We start from the raw sequence: 21,320 nt of genomic DNA on the forward strand, positions 1-21,320 counted from the left end.
TAATTCCTGATATTCAGTGTGACCAATCGCATCGAGAAATAATTGAGACCGATCAGAGGTCTGATTTCCGCCATCCCTCGAAATCAGTATTACGGTTTCCTTGAGTCTTAACCACCAATGGCCCTGTCGAGTTTCATGTAGCGGCAGTAAAAAAAATCATTGGTGGACATCCAAGCCTTGGTTCCAAGTTGTTTCAGACCTTCACGGTTCCTCGGTACTACTATCAATAAAGGCACTCACGCTCAACTTCAGAGACGCGCCCACCAACCTTATTCTGCTCTGAACAGTTCTATGTGGCCAGAATGGACAAGGCTTCTAAGCCCCTTGCAGTACAACAGCTGCTCAAAGTCCAGGCACCAGGTGACCTCGTTTATCACAATTCTGGCCCAGCCTGAGCCCTGACTTCAAGTCGGAAGTACGGAGTACCATCGATCAATGCACCTCTTCGACCAGCATCACACTTGAGCTCATGCCCTATACAGTTATTAGACGAAATCACTGTTATTGGACATGCCAATCCCTTGTTCCTCCATTTCCATACGTCGTGCGATTTCAACATAAGACTACAGCAAGGTTTGGAGTCAGCATGCCTAGGGCGAGTCGATATTTTACAGCCGGACAATCTCGCCTATAATAATGTGACTACATGCTCTGGGTTATCTGAAGCGAAGTAAGACATTTACCATCATCACTCATCGGTGATATGATTCCAATGCTCGTTCGGTCAGCCATAGAAGGGCGTTCTACCTTATGTCACATTATCAGGTCTACAATCTCCTTGATCAAGGCTATCCAGCAATTCCACTTTCCTGCTGAGAGACATGCCTTCCATTCCGTTCAAGGCACAGCCTCCCAGAGAGCTTGGGTGTTCCAGCCATGGGCTCTCCAACCAGCACTTTCTCTGCGTTTAACTTTTCCACCCGAAAGTATATCTCGAGGCGGATCTCATAGCCGAAGTGATCAAGACGTCCGAGGGGGGTAAAATTAGACCTAACGACAGTCGTGGTCGAAACGCTACTTACGATAGACACACAAACGAGATAAAGCTGGATATGTATACTCCAGACGCCTCTTGGGGGGGGCATTCTCATCGTTCATAATCAACATATCATTCACTAATCTGGTCGGTAAGTGTCGCTTCTTCCAGAAAAGCAGAGCGACTAGTCCTATCCAATAACCCCCAGGTGAGCACCGACTTCAATCATTGTCCGACCGACTCTGCGTTGTCAGTCTCCAACTAATCGTGACTTTACCGCTATCATGCATCCATAGGCCATAAATCTTAGACCTCTTGCGAGCTGAACAGCACATTTCGCTTCTCACAGCTTCATCCTCGCTTACTTTGATGCCAAATAGTCCCACAGCCAGTCCAGTCGGTCTCCACTCGATACCACATGAGAGCGTGTAGCGTTCTGTATGTACCGGTCACGTCCAAATCAGCCCGAGTTCAGGTCAGCTATCCGACGATCCTCGACACTCGAACGATTTTACTGCATTTTCATATTTCCGAGGTATGTTTAGCCGGGCTGGTCAAGAAGGTCATACCAATGGTGCTATAATGCCGTGCTACCTACCCATACATCATAGAAGGGCCCGCATACGATTAACCATCATGCCAATTTATTCCTCTCTTATTCTCCATCTTCAGACTCCAACCAGCATTCAGGACGACGTTTCTACATACCTTCCTATTCCACCAAGCCCCACGATAGAATAGCCATACTTTACTGACCAACTCACATCAGATCCCATTCCACCAGATGCGCATTGCCTCTTTTCGGGCTGCCTGTATTCAGCTCTCGACACGCAGATACATGTAGAAGGCAACCAAACTCCATCGTACAAATTCCATACGTCAGTGAACGACCACATCCGGGGTCAATGGCTAAAGATACGATAGGAGGCTGCTCTACGATAGCAACCCGTAGTCTGATGCCCTCCGTTCGGTCAACACAATATACAATGATGTTGTGCCTCGATTTATATCCCTCTCTCGGGCATTTATAGTTCCTCTGCTTCTTAGGGACTACGATCGAGCGTAAATATGCATCCAATGATTGCACTCGGCCACTCGCTTAGCCCCTAGCAAGCAGGAACGTCGTCGTTCTATATCTGCACATGTCTGTCACATCCCCTTGGCTGCTGTTCTGTGACATGAAATCAGAAACTCGCCAACTCTCTATGCCAAACCATCCTCGAGAGATGGTGCCCTACATACATGATGTAGACACATATGCGAGTATCCTCTGGGCTCTCGTTACTGCTGCTCGGCATGTCCACCCCAATCAACCATGTACAGCAACGGCCTTGGTTCTGTAACTCCACTACTTCATACTTAACAGACAGGAAAATCAGAACAGGGACCGTGATCAAGTCCATCAATACAGAATCTAAATCCTGCCTCTGTGAGACTGATGCGTTACATGCAGGGACATTCCGTTCAGGTAGGTACCCGTGGAACTGCCTCCAAAGTGGCTATTCCTTTCGACGTCTATCAAGTCTTTGACCTGGATTTCGCTGTTGGGTCTATATACCTCTTGCTGGTATCGATTGCCTGTTCGTTCACTAGTTGGACTGTTTACTTTACTGTATGTAATAGTGACTATATTGCTATCACAAGAACAGGCCTGCTTCGACATGTGGAGACTGCCTCTACATGCAGCTCGGATACCGCATGATGACCATCTACAGTACTTTGCTATCAACATCCAACACGGGATTCAGTTTCTGTTAAAGATCATTACAAATATCAAGAGGTACACTAGGTGATAATCACTTATCATTATCTTATGATCTATGTGTATACCCCTATCAAGTGGCGTTGTCAGATGGGCATCGGATCTCTCCGCGTTACTCTTCCACCAGATATATATAGTAGGTGTACAAATATAGATCCTAGAAAAACATTGAAATCATTAGAGATAAAGAGGGGTTATAGAATTCACTCTCTGATAGAAAGATATATTTAATCAATCCCGAGATACGCGAGATAGTTACGCACTATCTAGACAGATTCCTTTTGCAGTGGCTGTTGTCGCATACTGGAATAAGCAAAGAGCATCATGCGCCGCCGCAATGCATACATATTACGGAGTATTTGGGGGCACATAGGCCATAGTGTTGGTTATCGCGGTAGGTCGCAAGTCGGCGACTCGAGATGCTAAGTGTCATTCTTTGTCAGAAAAAAAGCCCTAAAAATTGCGAGAACACGACGCGACGGAGGCAATTGATCGACTTGGTGATCTGCCCCCAATGATGATTGATCAGGGACGTTCTTGGTCTGATAGGACGGCGCCACTGCAGGTCCGGATGTTCCCTTGAAAGAACCAGAAGAGATACATCGCGGCGGATTTTTGGGATACATCAATGTATCTCAATCAGCTGCGCGCCGTCAGATCACAGAGTATGTATCGACACCTCAATAGTGCCCAGATGATATCGATAAATCGGAGAGGCAAGGATTGCGTCGTCACTTTGACCTTGGAACAAGGTTGACTCGGCTGAGTTTTACTCGACTCGTCCTAGTGAGTTCGCTCGTCAGAGGGCGTACTCCGTAAAGGTGCCCCTCCCCCTTTTCCAACTCTCGTTCCCACACCAACGCGAAATCGCGGCCAAGGTTCCAGCTTTTTTTGCGATCTGGGTTCAACGGCCCCCCTTTCCAAAGTTCCGGGAGGCAGCGGTTGGCTGAGAGGAAACACCGGCTGTCGCAGAGTTGGCCAACTTGGTTTTCCATGGCTTCGAGAATCCTTCTGGGAGGCTCCGGTTATCCCAAGTATCGGGATGGATGGGTTCCGGCGGGGCCTGCACATCGGTCGTGACTTTGAACCAGAAGACTGGTTCAGAGTTCGTCTCACGTATAATTGCTGTCTCATTCTTATTACTACTATTGTTTCTCATCTCGGAAGTGCCGAACGATACCCTATTTACCACACATGGTTACGCCATGTGGCGGAATACAAGTTGTCAGAGTTTCTTCACGTGGTCTTATTCGAGTCTCACGGAAACTCGAGGGTGACAGGGTTATACTTCGGAAATAACTTGCAGCTCCAGACCGGACGGGCCACGGAGTCACGGAGTACATCGCGTGCGGTTCTCAGGCTGTCTGAAACCAGCGTGAACGCGGAGCTTGGTGTTTCCATTGGATAAATTATCGAAGCTGATTGCCCTTTCTTCTGGATGCTCATTCGACTCTGGAAGTCGGATCTATGTTGTGGATTCGAAACGGCTATGGGGAACGAACCATGGAACAGTAGTTCAGCCTCGATTTCCTCGTGGGAGCACTGGGGTAAAAGTAGTATCCATGGCTCCAATCGTGAGAACCCGAGATCAACGGATTGGCCCGACAAAACAAGAACCTCCATTCTATGAAGAGACGCGAAAAAATAAGTAAATCTGTTCTTGTCACTTGAGACTCCAAGGAAAGTTGCAAGAGGAGCCTGAGGCACTACTGAGTTCACAAAGGGCCTGCAACTCCGAATCCTCACGGACTCCAGTGTAAACAGTAAGCGAGCCCACACAAATTTTATGATCATTTCCACTCGGAACCTGAACTTTTGAAGAAATTATTGTGGAAATGGTGGTGCGGACCCCAATCGTTGTGAGTTACGATGACCGAGGCGGTCGAATCTTCAGGCTCCAAAGTCCAGCCCTATATATGGGCCGCTTCTGTCAGATCATACCTCTGTGCAAGCTGGAGGTATGCAGACGCCCATATCAAGTTATCTGGAACTGAATGTATATAACAACCGGAAAAGTAGGCCTCGTGTGCTTGAGGAAGGGATGAACGCCCAGAAATCGAAGAAAGGAAGTGCCTTCACTGGAGGGTCGAAGTCTTTGCATGTGCCGGGAAAACTCGGATCAAGAGATCCAGAACCTGCGGTTCCAGGCTCGAGAGGATTTGTTGGTGTGCTCATCCCGTGTTATCAAGGTGGGATTTCAGTCCAGGAGTGACAGCTTGAGCTGGGTTAGATATGCTCTCCGCCGTTTGTTGAGGTCGAAGCGGTCAAGGACTGAACCTGAACTTGGAGGAATATTGTCCTCTGTCCTCTTTTGAAGTGCCCTAAGTCGGGACAGGGCCTCACCGACTGTCGCCAACATCTTTGGGCAGTGGACTCCATCGCAGGCTATCCGAAGCTCTTGCCGACTTCAAGAAATTCCAGACCTTCTCCACTCCAAGATAGAGCAATTTCGCGACGTGATAGTGGGGCCAAGAGGCGCGTCGCGCTCCTTTGATTCCTTACCGTTATTGTGGAAATAGTTGCGGATGGCTTCATCCGAGTCAAAGGTTTCAATTTTCTGGGAAAATGGAAGGGGGCGCCAAGACGGTTTGTTTGGGCTTGGAAACTACCGATGTTCACTAGTGTTGAAAACCGGGCTCGGGGAAGTCGTTCCTAGAATCCTGCAACGGTATGGTGGAGAATAAACTTCGGGAAAAGGAACGGAATGACGACCGCGAATCAGTTGCTGTCTTGGACATCGATATCTGGATTCTGGAATTTGAAGCGCCCTTCGGAATGATCGACTTGGTCGGAGATCGATGCTTCGACCAAAAGTAAGGAACGGGACGGATGGCTGCCGGAAAACATTGAGATTTGCAAAACAGCTAGAAGTCAATTATCAATATCAAATGCGGCAAGTTCTCTTCCCTGTCAAAGATTGGTAAGGCTTGCAACTTGCAGGTTGCGAATCTTGCAGCCCACGGCCCGAAAACCCATCGTGCAGCGAGGGACCTTAAAGGGACTGATTCAACTGACCGCTCAACGTCAAAGGAAGAAGTACGTACCTTTGTTGATCATCACAAGGCACGGAGATTTTCACACTATTGTTCACTTTCCTCCCCGTGGGCCAATCTCCCAGAATGATACACGGCCTGCATGATCATTTCAATAGTTATAGATCTGTTGACAATCCTGGTTCGATGTATTCTCCCTCGCAGTGCCCTTTAGGCTAAGATGGTAACGAGCAAGAGAGAAGTCCTGCTCGACACTCCGGAGTACTGGCCTCTTCTCCTTCAGTTCGACCCTTATTCTGGAATAGGCAATCTTGGATAGTACACGATTGGCTGGGCCGGACCGCTGTATGGTCGGGAAGTGGATCGACAGAAAGGTCCCTTCAAAGTTGAAACCAGAAATCGAAGAGGCTGGACCTGTAGAGTCGCAGAAATGGCCCTCACCGCTCACCTTTGGTTGAGTCCTGCCTAGGCAGATAAAAGCGGTCAAGATGATGTAAATGTAGCTAAGCCGGAAGTGCATCTGAGATGTGGATGCAGAATTGGAGGTCAAGGACAGCTGGGGACTCTGGTGGAGTTGTCGGTCTGATTGAGACGAGATGTATCGATGGGTGCCTCCGCCTAGCAAATATATGATCATGACAGCAATCATCAGCCGTTGTATCTAAGCGTTGGATGACTGTCCTGATCATATTAATCGGGGACGTTAAGTTGGGATGGAGGGGTCGAGTGCTGTGAAGGCTCTTTGGTCAAAAACTTCGATGTCTTGTGTGTTTCCCGAGTAACTCCCTCGCTGATCATCGTTGGTGGATTCGAGACCCATTTCGATGGTGGGTTGCACCCCACTTAAACATATCGATCATTCTTCTTTTTGATCACAGAGCGAACTTGTTCAGATGATTGGATATCTCCATGGATGGTGGGAAGAGACGCGGAATCGCCGAAGAGAAGGACACAAAGACAACCTTAACCGCAATAGGGTCTTGAGCAAAAGCGGTTCCTCCGAGCCGTCATCTGACCGAAGCTGCTGCACACTCGTTCCTCCAGCCCTGGGTCGAGTGTGCAAGACACCAGACGGAACGAGGGCGCGTCTCCGAGCCAGGCTGGAACGACGCCCCTCTTTTGTGGCAGGCACTCCCAGGCAGCCACACTGCCAGTGCCACACCTTTGATTGCCGCCGACTAAACCGTGTTGGTCGTAGTGGGTAGACGAGCGACAGGGAGACTTCGCAGACCGGACACTGCCAGGACAGGGAGGTGCTTGGTTGATGCATTATTAAAAATAAATACGGAGTCATCCCAAAAATGGCAAGGACTGAGAGTCAAAACCTATCCATCTGCCATCAGGTGACAATGATGACGATGAGCTTACAGGCAACCTGCATCTGAACCCTTGGGCCTCCTACGACTACAGGACGGACGATTGAGCCATAGACCTGCAGTGCCTTAACACGTTTCCAAGCTCTTTTACAGAGAGTTCCTGGGAGGTTATTTTGTGCGCCCAATCATGAGTCGACGGGAAACTCCGTTGAAGCGCGTCGCAAAGGTGGCGACATGAGGGCAGAGGCGCAGTCGCGACGCTGGCAGTAGGCACCCTGCGTTGACCGAGAGTTGGGGGTGTGAAGACTTCTATTATTCCCCTGTTTGGCCGAGGGGCTAGTCCTAGTCCGTTTGTGACACCACAATCTTGCGTTTTCGAGAGATCATATCGTCGCTTCCTCTGGGATGGTGGCGGCGGCTGGATGAGGCAGTGAAGCATCGGATGCTCAGATGCGCTGGTGGTCATTGATTAAACCTTCAAGAATGAAAGGAAATTGGTTCCTGGGGTCAAGGTCGAATTCAATTCCGACTCCCGAGTGGGAATACGCGGGGGGTCTGGAACCATGGATGAGCTCAGGAAATGATGGGGTGTTAAAGCAGACGGGGGTTTGGATCGGTCGGTCCATCCTCTCGGGTTCAAGTTTAATATGTGGTCATAAGGATGCATGCAGCCTCGGGTCACGGGTGTTTAGTTCTACTACGGGGCCGGAGAGCGACCGCCCACGTCGTCACGACCGTCAACTTCATGAGGGGTGAGAGGAGGGGTCGATACTCGATCCATGGAACTTGTGGCCGCAAAGACAGCGAAAGTGGGTGGCAGGTTGAGGGGAAAGGAGGGGTTGACTCGACCCCCCTTTCTCTGAGATCATGTCTGACAAGGAGGAAAGGGGCTGGAAATGAAGATCAATAAAGGATGCAAAGATGCAGAATGATTGATAAAAAGGAGATGAGATGGACAATAATCCAGAAACGCGACATGGTTGCTGCGTGGGTGGAAGAATTCGCAGGTGGAAATGAAAGGACCGCACACGAATCATGTTGGAAGCTCATCTCCGTGGCATTTGATTCCTCCAGGCTCCTTTGAGTTGGAGGGGCAAGGGGGGCTGACGAGGGGTGACAGAAACTGGAAAAAGGGTTTTCGAGGGGCTGCGCGTGTGGCTGTTGTTGCCGCAGAGGATGTGTCGGAGTGTCCTCTTACTGAGCTCCCTATCATCATCATCATCATCATCACCTTGGAGCTTGATCATCATGCCTCTCAGGTACAAGATGCGCGCTGTCATCATCGTCTTGAGCTGCAACGGTTTGGCTCTGAACGGCCCCGCAGCCGATGACCAAGTTTTCCACTCTTTTGTGTCGTCAGATGGGAGTCTCGCCCGCGGCGTGGGTAAGATACCATTTTGGGTAAAACTTGGGATTGTTATTAATACAGCAGTCCATCTTGAATCTTGATGTATACCAGGGGTTCATTCTTGAGGGAACATGCTTGGAAGAAGCTCAATGAAATGACCTTAGCGCATACCACCCTGGACCTATAGATTGGTGCGCCATAGCTGCTCAGAACTTGATCCCAGCTCCCAAGACGTTTTGGGGAAGTCAATAAATAATGCAGAGATGGTGCGATCCAAACTCTGGACAGACAGGGATAGACAGATAAGATGCACCTTGGAGGGAAGTCCGGATCTGCTGTAAAAGTGGACTCCTAATTTCGATCAAACTAAGCAAAGAGTCAAAAGTACTGCTTTGTTTACCAGAAAGAGGAAGAAAGGGGAAAGATGTGCTTGAATAATGATTTGGTTGATTGAATAACCAATCAAACCACGGCTCTGTCTTTCAATCTTGAGGAATACCTTATTTTCTCAAGGGGCAAGAATCGAGATTGCATCTCAGAGAAAAAAAAGATTGGTCGCATGCTTGCTTTTTCCTTTTTGTCTGCTATTTTTGCTGTTGCACCTGGACCTTGAATGTGTCAGTCTGCTTCGTACAGTTGCAAATGTGCCCTCAGCAGCTGTCAAAAGTGATGAGAAGACTCGGCCAACTTCGGGGAGCCACCATTTTAATCAAAAGAAAGAAATTGAAAGTGCATCCTAGCCTCCCACATGTTTCGCCCAGCAGGAGGTGACATGTTCATTATTCGGCTGAACCGGGTTGATGGGTTGGAAGAACAGCCGGAGGAGTCAGGACTCCATGTGGGCTGAAGTGGGCTGGGGGGTACTCAGCCTGGGATCATGGATGCAGTGCTTTGTTTTGCTGTCCGTCGGTATTTTACTCGTAATTTGAGACGGAAGCTGAGGACACCTGCTCTAGCCTAAGGAGGCTTAGTTCTGTCACGTAGTTAGTCAGAAATGACGGGGGCGGTTTCCATTGGCGACGTGGCTCTAGCGCGGGCAGTGCGTTGGGATTGCACAGTTCGCTTGCTCCCCCTCCGTGCTTCCCGGCAAAGCCCCTCTTTTCTTGTCCGCCAACACCGAGACTGGACACGACCGCCTCACTGTCACGACCAAGCGATCGCCCCGAGTCGACCATCGGCTTCTATCCACGACCTGGCGCGACTGCTCGCACCGCACCCCCCTCGCTCGCTCCCTTTCTTTTTGACCTGGCCGGCCTCCCACTTCTCGCGAGCCAACTTTCTCCTCATCCATTCAATATCCCCCTCTTCTTCTTCCTCCTCTCCTCTCCCTTCCCCTCCTCCCCCATCTTCCCACTCTATTCAACACCTTTCCTCTCTTCTCTTTCTCTCCTTCAACAGTCCTTCAGAGTTGCTTGTCCTTGCGCTTTTCTTCATCCTCCACACCCTGTTTGCTCCCCCTCGTCCGCCTGTGGCTGGACCCTACCTAGAATAATCCCACTACACAAGTACCTCTGCGCCCAAGGAATGATCAGACATCAACTCGACTACCTATCGTCAGCCCGCCTACAGAACCGGTGTGAAGCCACTAACGGGACGATACCACGCTTTTCCGCGCCGTCATCACTGTGCTGAGAAGATTCCGGTTTGGCCTACTGTTGCCGCACCGTCTTGAGCAATGGCTCCCAGCGCATCCAGCACGGCGAACAACTCGCCCGCCAAAAAGACGTCCGCCCCTGAGAAGAAATACAAATGCCAATTCTGCAACCGCGCCTTTAGCAGAAGTGAACACCGTAGCCGCCATGAACGATCGCGTGAGTTCCTCCCCTCCCCTCTTTCGCTCGTCGAGGGCTTCACTAATCTTCCTTGATTTACAGACACAAAAGAACGCCCGTTCAAATGCTTAAAATGTAGGAGTACATTTGTTCGCAGAGATCTTTTGCTTCGACATGACCGAACTGTCCACGCCAAAGATGGCGGTGTCCCCTTGGTTTCCGAGGGTCGCCGTCGAGGAGGAGCTGGTGTTCGCAAAGCCTCTTCCCCTGCCCCCTCAAAGCCCTCGGTCAGCGTCGATCCGACATCGTTGGATCAAATGGAAGTCGGCAGTGAGGGTATGGTCGATCTCGAAACCGCAGCCATGCTGATGACAGACTTTCAACACAAGGCCGCAGCCGCTGCTACTGGTCAGATTCACGATCGTGCCGAGTCGGATCGCTCCTTTTCGCCCGGACGTGGTTCTATCCTTGACCCCCCTCACTCGTATCTATCTGGAAACGCGACTTTGCCTCAGATGCCATGGGACTCGCTGGTTTCGCCCACTGACTCCAAGCATCACATGTCTCCTTTTGTCTCGCAGGATCCAGCGTCCGACTCACACGGACTGCCAGGCATGGACCGACATGTGGGCGACTCTCTCGCTCCCTCGCTCCATTCGCTCGTCAACTCGCTTCCAGTTTCTGGGAACTCCACGCCGAACGCGCTGTCTCCATACCCCTCAATGACTGGACCTGTCAGCCCCGTCAACTACCGAAGGTCCCCGGGTCCTAGCCAAGCTCTAACACTGCCGAGGGCACCCCAGATCAACAATGACTTGGAGCGGGACATGATTGTTGAGCGCATCCGCAACGCGGACGCTCTTGGTGTTCTCCCCGAGTCGTTCCAGCTCCCCACGACGATGGCTTTGAACAAGTACCTGTCAACCTATTTCAACCTGTATCACCATCACCTCCCGTTCCTGCACCAGGAGTCATTCAAGCCTACCACAGCCTCGACACCCCTCTTGCTTGCTGTTCTCTCAATTGGATCTCTGTATACCTTTGAGCGGCAACACGCATTCATGCTCCACGTTGGATCCAAGATGCTCGTCAACCAGTTCCTTCAGCACAAGGACAACTTTGACTCGAGGAAGTGTCCTCTGTGGGCCATGCAAAGCACTCTACTGAACATGGTCTTCGAGAGCTGGAGTGGAGATCCAAAGGGCTTGGAATGGACGTGCTCGATCAAGAGTTTGCTTGCTAACATGGTCTCTGGCAACCGTTACCAACTGAAGCTTCGCACTGAAGCTCGTGAGGGGCGTCAGCCTTCACGAGAGGAGTGGATCGAGGATGAGTCTTGCCGCCGGACTTACTACGCCGTGTACATATTCTTCGGCATGCTCACCTTGACTTTCAACCACACCCCCGCCATGAGCTTTGATGAATTTGACAACTTGGAATTGCCTTCATCCGAATCCCTGTGGAACTTGGATGTTGCGGACGATGAGTCGTGGCGCCGAAGCTTCGCTTCTTCCACTACAATGACCGTTCGCGAAGCGCATGACTGCCTCTTCCAAGGCGAGCAGACACGCTACAGCGCATTTGCTACTCGTGTTCTCATCAATGCCCTGTTCTTGCAGGTCTGGAACCACAAGAGGACCTTCGAGGCCCTCCAGGATGTGGTCACTGAATACAAGCTCCGCTTGGCTTTGGAGACCTGGGAAAACTCCCTCGAGGTTTGTGAGCCTGAGACGATTGTGGTGCCTCTCAGCACTCCGCAGAATGGCCACCCACTTATCTTCAACTCGATGGCTGTCTACCGCAACACTCGTGCCCGCCTGGAAGTTGACCTCAAGTCTATCCAGGAAGCCCTGCGTTATCATTCGTCGTATGAAGTTGCTGCGGCCATGACCGTGGCTCGTGAGAAGGTCAAGCGGTCTCAAGAGATGAACAAGGTCATCAAGTCGTGCTTTGAGTGCATTGAGATTGCCGCAATCCGAGGAATCAACTGGGTTGCCAAAACCTCCGCCACCAACTGGAGTGTTGAACACCCGCTCTGCGGGCTGGATCTTATGGTCATTCTCAGCCTCTGGCTCTATCGCCTGGAACACGACGAGGAGCCTGCCACGGAGGCAGAGATGGCCATCTACAACAAGGTTCGCAATCTGTTTGACGACGATGCCCTCGACTCGTGCGGTAAACTTAGCTCCACCGTAGCCCGTGTATGGGGTAACATCCTAGACGGGGTGGTGGTTTGGGGGTAAGTCAAGATCTTCCCGCTCTCAATATCAAATCGCTGACTTGAAATAGAATTACCAAGCTCATGGGCGAGTCGTTCAAACTCCACTCCCAAGCCTTGGTTGGTTACGAAGACTCCCTTCGAGTTGCCAAAGACCAACCAATCCACGCAGTGCCTCCGAAGTCGCTCGCTTCCATTGGCACCGCGTACTAGCAACTAGAGGTCACAATCCTCGGTCTCCCGACCAGTCACTCGTTTAATCTCGGATACGTCTTTCTTTTACTACCGCGTTGTCTCTCTCTGCTTGTTTTGGTTTTGCACCCTCGGATCATTGGGTCGGGAACGGATGCAAGAGGTAGGCGGCAAATTTTGGTTTCCACTTTGGAATTATATGACCTGGACCGCCGCATAACGCTTCTTGCTGGTGTTTCCCGACTTTTTGTTTAATGTTTTGGTTGGTCGTCTCATTTTCTTGCAAGAGCCCACAGGAGTCCCGGTGTGATTTTCATGTTTTTATGGGCTGTTCCTTGTCGGCAACATTCCAACACCCGGCTGGTCCTGTGTGTTCTTCTCTCGCACATGATGGAGTTCTTCCTTTCTTCACCTTCTACACCTAATATTTGGGACACCCCCTTTTGTGCGCAACAGCGTTTTTTGAGCACTTTGCTAGTCGAGGTCCCATCCCGACTATACCTTGATACCTTATCTGTCTCTTCTTGTCATATATTTTTGCATTCTTCCCATTCGAGTCATTCCTTCACCCACAACCCTTTTTTGAAATACCTTATACTTTGGAAATGCTTGGATCATTTTGTTTAATGTCTGTTAGAGTCGTTCTGATCGTTATGTGTCTATGTCATATTCCCCGCCCTGTTGATGTTATGTTTGAACTTTGATCTTGATTGTTGATATTTTGATTGTTGATATTCATCTTGATTTTTTTGTTTCCTTTCTCTCCTCTCAGTCTGTTTATTGAGTTTCTGTCAAGTCTGCTATTGCATTGTCTTGCATGTTGATGCGTTGCTTAAAGATCTCGTTCTATGTTTATTTTTGACTTTGATCTTTTACTGCACATGTCTGCGTTGTAGTACCCCTGTACTATAAGTAATTTGATCACACAAAATGCAAGTTAGTTTGGCGGGGACTGTCGTGCCTTTTCTCCTGGTGTGGATTAGCGGGCCACTCTTGGTGCGTTTACAAACCGTACCAAAAGCCCGCCCATGCCGTTGAGCCCGTAGTTGGCTCTGGATGTCCTAGGGGCCCTAGTGTATAGTCTAGACCTCTGTCGTCCTGCGCAGTTCGTGGCTCTAATCTAGTTGCAGTATATCCTAGTAACTGAGCATTACCATTACCATTGTGTGATACTAACATTATATAGCGCTATAAACACCATTATCATTGACATACGGGCTCTACAAACCCAACCGTCCACTTCAACGAACCCGCAACAATCACAAAGAACCCCAGCGCAACCCCCACACTCGCCGTCCCATAAACATACGCATGCAACCTCCTCCCCAACCCATTCAACTCCGCCACCCATGTACTGACCGTCGTCGCACATCCACAGAACCCATCCATAACCCCTTGCAACACCTGACAGCTCACGAGCGCGGACGCCCCGATCCCGTCGACGTGCTGTAGGTCGTAGCACATTGCCAGGATGATTGTACCCAGGATATTCACGGTGAATGTTCCGAGCGGGAACGAGGGGATGCGCGCGTTTAGGGCGAGGGAGAGGTAGAAGCGGAGGAGGCAGCCCAGGGGCGCGAAGGTTATTGCGAAGATGGCGTCGCCCCGCCAGGTCTCGTGCGGGGGCCAGATGGCCAGGAAGATTGAGCCGAGCCAGCTGCCCCAGGCTAGGAAGGCGAGGAGGGGGTCGAGGATGCGGCGCATGAGGCGGAAGGGGAGGGTCGGTGGGAGGGAGAAGCGGTCGAGGGCGAGGGCGCAGTGGGAGCCGAAGATTAGGCCAGCGAGGCTGAGGGAGACGGTTGTGAGGAGGACGGCGAGGAGGGCCATGAAGCTGTAGCCGCCGTTTCGGGATGCGATGGAGGGAGAGGATGGGTCGGGGAGGTCATTGGCGAGGGCGAGGAAGATGTCGCGGATGAAGGAGGAGAAGGAGGTGAAGGAGCCGCAGAAGCCAGTTGTGAGGCCGATGTAGAGCGGGATTGTCTTTTTGATAGACTTGTGGCGTTTCGATACCTCGGCCGCATCAGGGTCTTGAGGGCGAGTAGTAAGTTTCCGGGGGTTGCCCCATTCTTCGCGAAAAATGTTCTTATCTTCTAACAGAAAGCCCATGATGAGAGAGCCGCCAACATTAGCCCATAGCACTCCTGTCACGACAGGGGCGCCAGGGTAGAATGTGAGCGCTTGCAGGCCGAGACGCGCAAGAGTGCCGAATATAGAGAAGAAGACGAGGTACGAGATGGTGTAGAAGTAGGTCAGGGACGACGATAGCGGCTCAATAACGGGCCCATCGCGTTCTGGATATGGCTCCTTCGGCTCTTCTGAGGGTTTATCGGTGGCCGAAGCTCGTCGTTGCGGAGCAGTCTTGGTAGGAGGGGGCGCTTGTGTCTCAGGGAGGCGACTTTCCAGGGCATCAGCGTCAGGAGGATTGTCGGAGGACATTACGACGGCGTTTAGTGTCGCGCAATGGTGTCCTGGCGTTAGGTTGCCCTCCTTTGCATGGAGGGCAGATCATGAGGGGAAGCAAATGCTTCGCTCACTAGCTCTTGCGACTAAAATCGGTCGCCTGGAGCAAGTGGGTCAGGACATTTGGAGTCATGTCGCGGCTTATCAGGGAGATAAGAGCTGTTCCTGTCGGACTGCTCCGTCGAGATGAAGGTATGTTACCCAAGTGAAGATAACATGCGATTAGCTGGTACTTTCGAGGAGAGGAGGAGACATTCTTGAGGAGAGCAGGTGACTTGCATTGCTACCCCTCACCGTCATCTCCATCTCGCCTGCATCATCACCGCTACTCTTCCTCCTGAAGCTACCTAACCTTCCCTCCCTTCTCCTCTTCTACCAACAAGCACTACCTATCTGTCTACTACCGCTCACCATGCCAGTCGCTGCGAACGTTCACGTCTCCTCCCACCCCCTCCTTCAAGCCAAGCTCTCCCAGCTCCGATCCTCCTCAACAACCACCCGCGAGACGAGATCCCTTGTCCATGAAATCGCAACAATTCTCGGCGTGGAAGCTTTTGCGGGCTGGAAATCCACAAGCACAGGCAAAACAGTACGTCTTTTCCCCAGGTCTCCGAAGCGCCATATCTGAACCATGGCTAGGATCGCACCCCGTTAGACATCGAGTATGAAACGAAAGGCATTGACCCCGCCAATGTCGCATTGGTGCCCATTCTCCGCTCAGGCCTGGGCATGATCGAGGGTATACTTCACCCCGCACTTTTCTTCCCACTCAAGCTCGACTCGACACTGACAAACAAAAGCGATAAACGACCTCCTCCCTGCGCCCGTACCAATCTACCACCTCGGCCTCTTCCGCGAAGCCTTCTCCCTGCAGCCCGTAGAATACTACAATAACCTCCCCTTCAAGCGCTCCGGGGAGTCCGCCGACACCAACACCGCCGCTGCCTCCGTCGCCGTCCTCCTAGATCCTATCATTGCAACCGGTGGTACAGCGGAAGCGGCTATCCACCTCCTCCGCGAATGGGGTGTGAAGCGTGTGGTAATGCTTAGTGTTCTGGGCTCGGAGGGCGGCGTGAATCGCGCGGCGACTTGTTGGCCTGAGGGGGTCGAGGTTTGGATCGGGGCTGTGGATGAGGGATGTAATGAGAAGGGGATGATTGTTCCTGGGCTTGGGGATATTGGTGATCGGCTATTTGTTGCGATTGGGAAGTAGATTTCGAGGCGCTTCTCTGGTTGACTGCGCCTGCTTGCTTATTACTAGTAACGAGAAATGCATAGAACACATTGACTCATAGATCTCCTCCCATCCCGACATCAATCCACATATATACCCAAAATCCCAAATATAACCCAACCTCAACACCGTATATATCACAAAACCTCCCTCATCCTCGACCCACCCCTCTCCCTAACCCCCTCCTCCCCACGCCCCCGCCTCGGTATACTCCCCTCCCTCTCCCCAACCCTCGAGTGCGACCTCGATCTCCCCCCAAGCTCCCCTATGCTCAACCCCGTGGGCCCCGGCAGCTCCGCGCGCGCCCTCAGCACCTCCTGATCGAGCATCTTCTCGTGCAACCCGCCGCGTCCGTGGTGTACGCCCCGCGCGACGAGCCGTTCTTTGCGGAGGCGGTCGCGGTCCTCTTCTCGGCGTTCGAATGCTATTGTGCCCGGTCAGTATGTTGGCTGGAGTCAGCGGAGGACAGAAAAGTAGATTTGTGAGGATATAGGAAATTACGAAGGAATGAATAAAGAATGGAAGTAATAAACGTACCGCGCCACAAAACAGTATAAACAGCCATGATGACCAACGAAGCGAGCAGGAAGCCGAAGAGGATGCCAAGTTCGCGGGCGATGGGGACGGAGGAGGGATCGACGTAGTGGGGGATGTTGTCGCCGGCGCGAGTGGACATTTTGAGTGAAGTGATGCGACGACCAAAGTATAGAGGTTGTGGTAAGATGTAGGCGTTCGTTGAGTGGCTTTAGGTACCGTATGCCTCTGCTGCCTTATGTGTCGGGTAGTTATGACCAGGATGGGTATAGATCAATAGAAGAGAAGAAAATGGGCTCATAAAATAGTATAGATCGAAGGCGTCTATGTCTATCACATCTCATCCAGCCCATCCAGTCCATCTCACATCGAACATCAAAAGAAAGAAAGATTGAAAGACAATGACAGAAGAGGTGTGCCCCCTACAAGGTCAGCACAAGAAAATCCATAAGCGTCAAGCGTGCCGCGCCCGACTTTCTTTTTTTTTTGACCCCATTACACCCCAATTTCCGCAGTGCACCATTCACATTGCAGGGCGTGTTGAGGCTGTACTCGTCCCCCATGCACAACGCCCAGTCGTAGTCGGAGCGAGCCGGTATTGAGTTTCGTTCCAAGGGCTGTGCGACAGGATGAGACTGGGGCGGCTATTCGTGCCTTATCATTTATCTTCTTTTCTCTTGTCAAGTTTTAACGATGTACGAGGTTAAGAGGTTCGCTAAGAGGATCGCTTGTTTTTGTTCTTTAGAGCTCGTATTCCATGATGGACTGAGACACCTACGTATCTACTTTGCAGGGCAGCGCGGGCAATACCGGGACCCAGACCATCAAGAACAAAGAAGACGCAACAACATCGGTTTTGATTTCCACATCGCAGCGAAGGGCTGTGATGATTCGTAAGGCTGAATGGAGGGTTCGATTTGGTTCCAAGTTCCTATCTCAAGGCTCTTAGTCCGCGAATTTGATCCATACCCAATCCTGATTTGCTCTACGACAGTTGGGGCTAAAGGATCCATTCGCGGACCAGGGCTAAATCCTTCGTGCGGAGTATGCTGCTGCATGATGGAGGTGGATTTCGTCATCAGTTACCAAAAGCCAAGGCTCGAAGGTCTTGTCTGTCTCCAACTTGCGCCTGCTGCTTGTTGCCTTTTGAGCCTTCGAGGCCTGTGTCTTGAGGTGGGGATCGATATGGAGGGGTGAGTGAGTGGGTGGCTGAGACAGGCGATTCGCAATGTCATCCCACCTTGCCTTTGATTTTTGAGTCTTGGGTCTCGATATGGGTTGAGGGGCACACCGGCTTGTCGCAAACTATTCTTAGCGTATACAGCCTTGGGGAATCGTATGACTTATTGTTAAACTTGATTGTATATTCGTATGAGCCTGGCATAGCCTGGTGTAGCTAATACAGGAGATGTGATATCGTGTACACGTACAAAAAACCGTCAGCAATCCAGTCTGTCTATACATGACCTGGTGGGTATGTGGTGGTATGGTATGGTATGAATGCAAGCATTAACTCTGCAGGGGAAGAAATGGCTGCAGAAACGAAGGGGATCAAAAAAAGTCATAAAGTTCTTCCCAGAATTAAGCGTAGTCAAGTCATTGGTAGGCAGGTGGATGTGAATGCGCGCGCGCTGTATGCAATCCGCTCATGCAGCAAAAGAAGAAGAATAAAAGGTTAAGGTTCGAGGTCCGGTCCCCACGGACCACGGACTGCGAACAGCAGAAAATTGCATAATTCCAGATGCAGATCGGTCTCAGACTCTCGGAGAGTCGAAGTAGAGTATGGTGGATCGTGGATTATATTGTGGTTACCCTAGCATCACTGCTGCGAGGGCTGTGCAGGTTAACCCAATGGCCATTCCGATCCATGGTGTCTGTCCCAGTGTACCTTCGCTCCGTTTCGTGAGCTCTGCCGTTGTCCTTCGCGTCCGGCGAGAGCGTCTGCTTCTGCTGAGGAGGGGAATGGGTATTGTGTCTGGCTTGGTTTGTGTGTCTGCGACTTGTAGGCGGAGCAGCTGGTCGGCTTCTGAAGGTATTTGCGCATCGTCTTCCGGGATTGTTTGTACGTCCGGTACAGGTACCGTTGGTGATGTATTCGGCACAGATGGGCTATGTGTAAAGCTTTGCACGCGTTCGGCCTGCACAATAGCTATCGTGGGTGCTAGGCAGAGGAGAATTGTGGAGGGCTTCATTGCGTGGTGTTGTATGAGGTGACCAAGAGGTGACCAGAGGGGCAAGGCGCGTCGTGGGAAGGTGTAGGAGCAGTTCAGGTGTCTGAGAATGCAAGTCGTCGCGATCGAGTCACTGTCGAAAAGACGACGAATCTGAGTTGTAAATCGTCACGATTGAGGGCAGAATGAGCAGAAGCGAGCGGCTGGTGATATCCTGAGGCTCCACGGGATACCGATGCAAGCACAAGATATCGAACGACTCGACGCGCGAAACGAAGGAAGTTTAGGTGGCAACCTGGGAACCCGCAACAGCGCTCGCGGATTTTGTGTGAGAGTGAAAAAGCAAGTGTGCGAGAAACGAAGCTGGCGAAGCTGGAAAATTGGCTCAAGGAGAACCAAAACAGCGTTGCAACTTGCAAGCAAAGGGGCATCGGTGGATCGGGGGGCCAGCGACGCTCACAGGCCAACCAAGCTCGACCCTCGCGGCCTCGCCAGGGAAAACCGCAGTGGAAATTTCCTCCCCAAGAATCGCTGCTCGCCGGTTGGCCGATGGCCTGCCGTGGTCCGCACGGGCGAGCACTTCTGGAGACTAGAGCGGCCGATCGCTGTCTCTGCCAGCCTTGGCAGGTGCAGGGATTGGCGCTGTCATCCAGTCGCATCGCGCAATTACGGGCGGTTCCACGCTGTGTGACGCAACGCACCCAATGAGCCAGGGGCCCGCTATAAATATCAAGGCAAATGTCCAATGCTTATCGTTATGGCTGGTTCAACCAGAGTCGTAGGAGTAGTAGTACAGTACACTGATGCCTTCCCGGGCTGATGACGACAATGTTTTGGCTTTCTACTTGCCGCGGGGCTACAACATCTTCCCCCAGTCGGGCATCACAGTAAACTTGCCGCTCAGTTGGCCCATCGCCCACACCTTATGCTCGTCATCCACCATCTCCTCCGTCGCATTGGGCGGCGTTGAAACGATCAGCGCCTCCTGGAGGAAGTCAACCGCTGTTGCGCGATCCAGTTCGAAGCTGATCCCTCCCCAGTCCATCGTCACCCGGCCCGAAGCGTGAACGTTAAGTTTCCCTGCCCGTCCGGCCTGCAGTTGCCAGTCGGCTGCCGTGACAACCTTGGATGGCGTGCCTGTGGTCTCCGCATCTTCAGTCCCATCTAGCACTTCAAAGTCATCTTCCCGTTTCAGACCAAGATTGGTTGGCTGTTCGTTGGCACCGTTCTGTGCGGCTGCTTGTGACGCAGCGGGGTTGGGTACTTCCGTAGCCTCTTCATCCTTGTTCCCACCTCCGGTGGGGATAACCAGGTTCGGTGTGATGGGAGGGAACTGCATTAGGAACAATTGTCCAGACAGCTTGCCATCGTCCGGCTCTTCCTCTGCGTCTTCCTCTTCCTTTTCCTTCTCTTCGCCCTCGGTGGCAGCGTCGGTAGCAGCCTCAGCTCCTTCTGTAGTTTCCTTAGTCTTTGCTGGTGGCTCCTTGGTGAACAAATCCTTGATCATCTCGAGATCCTCCGCATGCCGGTCATACTCTTCAATATCCTCTTTAGTGCGTAATAAGCTCTTCGGGTCCTTGACTGCAGGCACAGACGGTTCCCTCGAGCCGAGCTTCCGCCGCACCTTGACCTTTGGTGCTGGCAATAATCCGTCATCGGTTGTAACAGCCTCGTCCGCATGAGGCACCTCCGCCATTGACCGTTCATTCTCATCCGTAGGCTCATCCTTTACCCGGGGATCTGTCTCTGTCGGCGTCTCATCGTCGTCCTGTACGAAGAGTGCATCATCCTCCTTGGCCTTGTCCTTGGCTTGTTGCCGCAGCTCGGCCGACTTCGTCGTGCTAGACTCCATGTTTACACTAACCACCCGTTCTTCATGCTCATGTCTCTCCACGCGAATTGGGCGCAATCCTGTTTCGCCTGTTCCTGTCAGGACCATCTTTCCTTTCCGCTGCTTCATTCTCTTCTTATAATCCAGCACCGCATCCTCCTCGTCGTCATCGGCATCGCTTTCCAAGTTGATGCGGTCAATGCTGACCCGAATCTCGCTATCGCTCTCATCCGATGAGATAGAACCGCCGCCAGCACCTGTTGTCATAGATTTGCTTCGTCGTGAGATGGACGTCCCCCGAGAATCAACAGTTCCAAATCTTGACCCGCCGCGACCCCTCCGCCCAGCAACTCCAGAACCCAATGGACCTGCCGCACCCATACCAGCCATACCGCCGCGTCCACGTCCCGAAAAGCCAGCCCGGCCCCGCGCCGCGAGATTTGCCTTGCCGCGCTGAATCGCCGCCGCCTCTGCCAAGCGCTCCGCATGACGTTCCGCTTCAAGTTTCTCGAT

General features: G+C 51.7%; 9 protein-coding genes across 9 annotated transcripts; 2 read left to right on the plus strand and 7 right to left on the minus strand.

Annotated features, from left to right (window-relative positions):
• Positions 1–673: 673 nt before the first annotated feature.
• BJX68DRAFT_194610 (uncharacterized protein) lies at positions 674–1,184 on the minus strand. Its single transcript, XM_071037452.1, has one exon. It carries the CDS (start codon positions 1,089–1,091, stop codon positions 789–791), a length of 303 nt encoding a protein of 100 aa, XP_070902844.1. The 5' UTR covers positions 1,092–1,184; the 3' UTR covers positions 674–788.
• A 2,319-nt stretch (positions 1,185–3,503) lies between these two features.
• BJX68DRAFT_194734 (uncharacterized protein) lies at positions 3,504–4,625 on the minus strand. Its single transcript, XM_071037454.1, has 2 exons — positions 4,027–4,625; positions 3,504–3,919 (listed from the first exon to the last, which is right to left on the minus strand). The coding sequence occupies exons 1-2, from the start codon at positions 4,530–4,532 to the stop codon at positions 3,643–3,645; spliced, it is 783 nt and encodes a 260-aa protein (XP_070902845.1). The 5' UTR covers positions 4,533–4,625; the 3' UTR covers positions 3,504–3,642.
• Positions 4,626–9,878: 5,253 nt separating this feature from the next.
• Positions 9,879–12,745, plus strand: BJX68DRAFT_194853 (C2H2-type zinc finger protein). Its single transcript, XM_071037455.1, has 3 exons — positions 9,879–10,206; positions 10,270–12,406; positions 12,457–12,745. Exons 1-3 carry the CDS (start codon positions 10,071–10,073, stop codon positions 12,596–12,598), a joined length of 2,415 nt encoding a protein of 804 aa, XP_070902846.1. The 5' UTR covers positions 9,879–10,070; the 3' UTR covers positions 12,599–12,745.
• An 812-nt stretch (positions 12,746–13,557) lies between these two features.
• Positions 13,558–15,190, minus strand: BJX68DRAFT_229874 (FluC/FEX family fluoride channel). The gene is made up of 2 exons (XM_071039115.1): positions 13,764–15,190; positions 13,558–13,716 (listed from the first exon to the last, which is right to left on the minus strand). The coding sequence occupies exon 1, from the start codon at positions 15,011–15,013 to the stop codon at positions 13,781–13,783; it is 1,233 nt and encodes a 410-aa protein (XP_070902847.1). The 5' UTR covers positions 15,014–15,190; the 3' UTR covers positions 13,558–13,716; positions 13,764–13,780.
• Positions 15,191–15,449: 259 nt separating this feature from the next.
• On the plus strand, positions 15,450–16,250 carry BJX68DRAFT_263510 (uracil phosphoribosyltransferase; the record flags this gene model as incomplete). Its single annotated transcript, XM_071044705.1, has 3 exons — positions 15,450–15,626; positions 15,677–15,776; positions 15,838–16,250. 3 exons carry the CDS (start codon positions 15,450–15,452, stop codon positions 16,248–16,250), a joined length of 690 nt encoding a protein of 229 aa, XP_070902848.1.
• Positions 16,251–16,408: 158 nt separating this feature from the next.
• BJX68DRAFT_263511 (uncharacterized protein) lies at positions 16,409–16,947 on the minus strand (the record flags this gene model as incomplete). The annotated part of the gene is made up of 2 exons (XM_071044706.1): positions 16,409–16,695; positions 16,809–16,947. The coding sequence occupies 2 exons, from the start codon at positions 16,945–16,947 to the stop codon at positions 16,409–16,411; spliced, it is 426 nt and encodes a 141-aa protein (XP_070902849.1).
• A 1,666-nt stretch (positions 16,948–18,613) lies between these two features.
• On the minus strand, positions 18,614–18,997 carry BJX68DRAFT_263512 (uncharacterized protein; the record flags this gene model as incomplete). Its single annotated transcript, XM_071044707.1, has 1 exon — positions 18,614–18,997. The coding sequence occupies one exon, from the start codon at positions 18,995–18,997 to the stop codon at positions 18,614–18,616; it is 384 nt and encodes a 127-aa protein (XP_070902850.1).
• Positions 18,998–19,005: 8 nt separating this feature from the next.
• On the minus strand, positions 19,006–19,749 carry BJX68DRAFT_194938 (uncharacterized protein). Its single transcript, XM_071037456.1, has 2 exons — positions 19,251–19,749; positions 19,006–19,179 (listed from the first exon to the last, which is right to left on the minus strand). Exons 1-2 carry the CDS (start codon positions 19,633–19,635, stop codon positions 19,145–19,147), a joined length of 420 nt encoding a protein of 139 aa, XP_070902851.1. The 5' UTR covers positions 19,636–19,749; the 3' UTR covers positions 19,006–19,144.
• Positions 19,496–21,107, minus strand: BJX68DRAFT_229883 (putative DNA-directed RNA polymerase III RPC4). The gene has a single exon (XM_071039116.1). It carries the CDS (start codon positions 21,072–21,074, stop codon positions 19,833–19,835), a length of 1,242 nt encoding a protein of 413 aa, XP_070902852.1. The 5' UTR covers positions 21,075–21,107; the 3' UTR covers positions 19,496–19,832.
• Positions 21,108–21,320: the final 213 nt, after the last annotated feature.

The sequence above is a fragment of the Aspergillus pseudodeflectus genome (assembly GCF_044049435.1).
Source record: "Aspergillus pseudodeflectus strain CBS 756.74 chromosome Unknown BJX68scaffold_7, whole genome shotgun sequence".
Lineage (NCBI taxonomy): Eukaryota > Fungi > Ascomycota > Eurotiomycetes > Eurotiales > Aspergillaceae > Aspergillus > Aspergillus pseudodeflectus.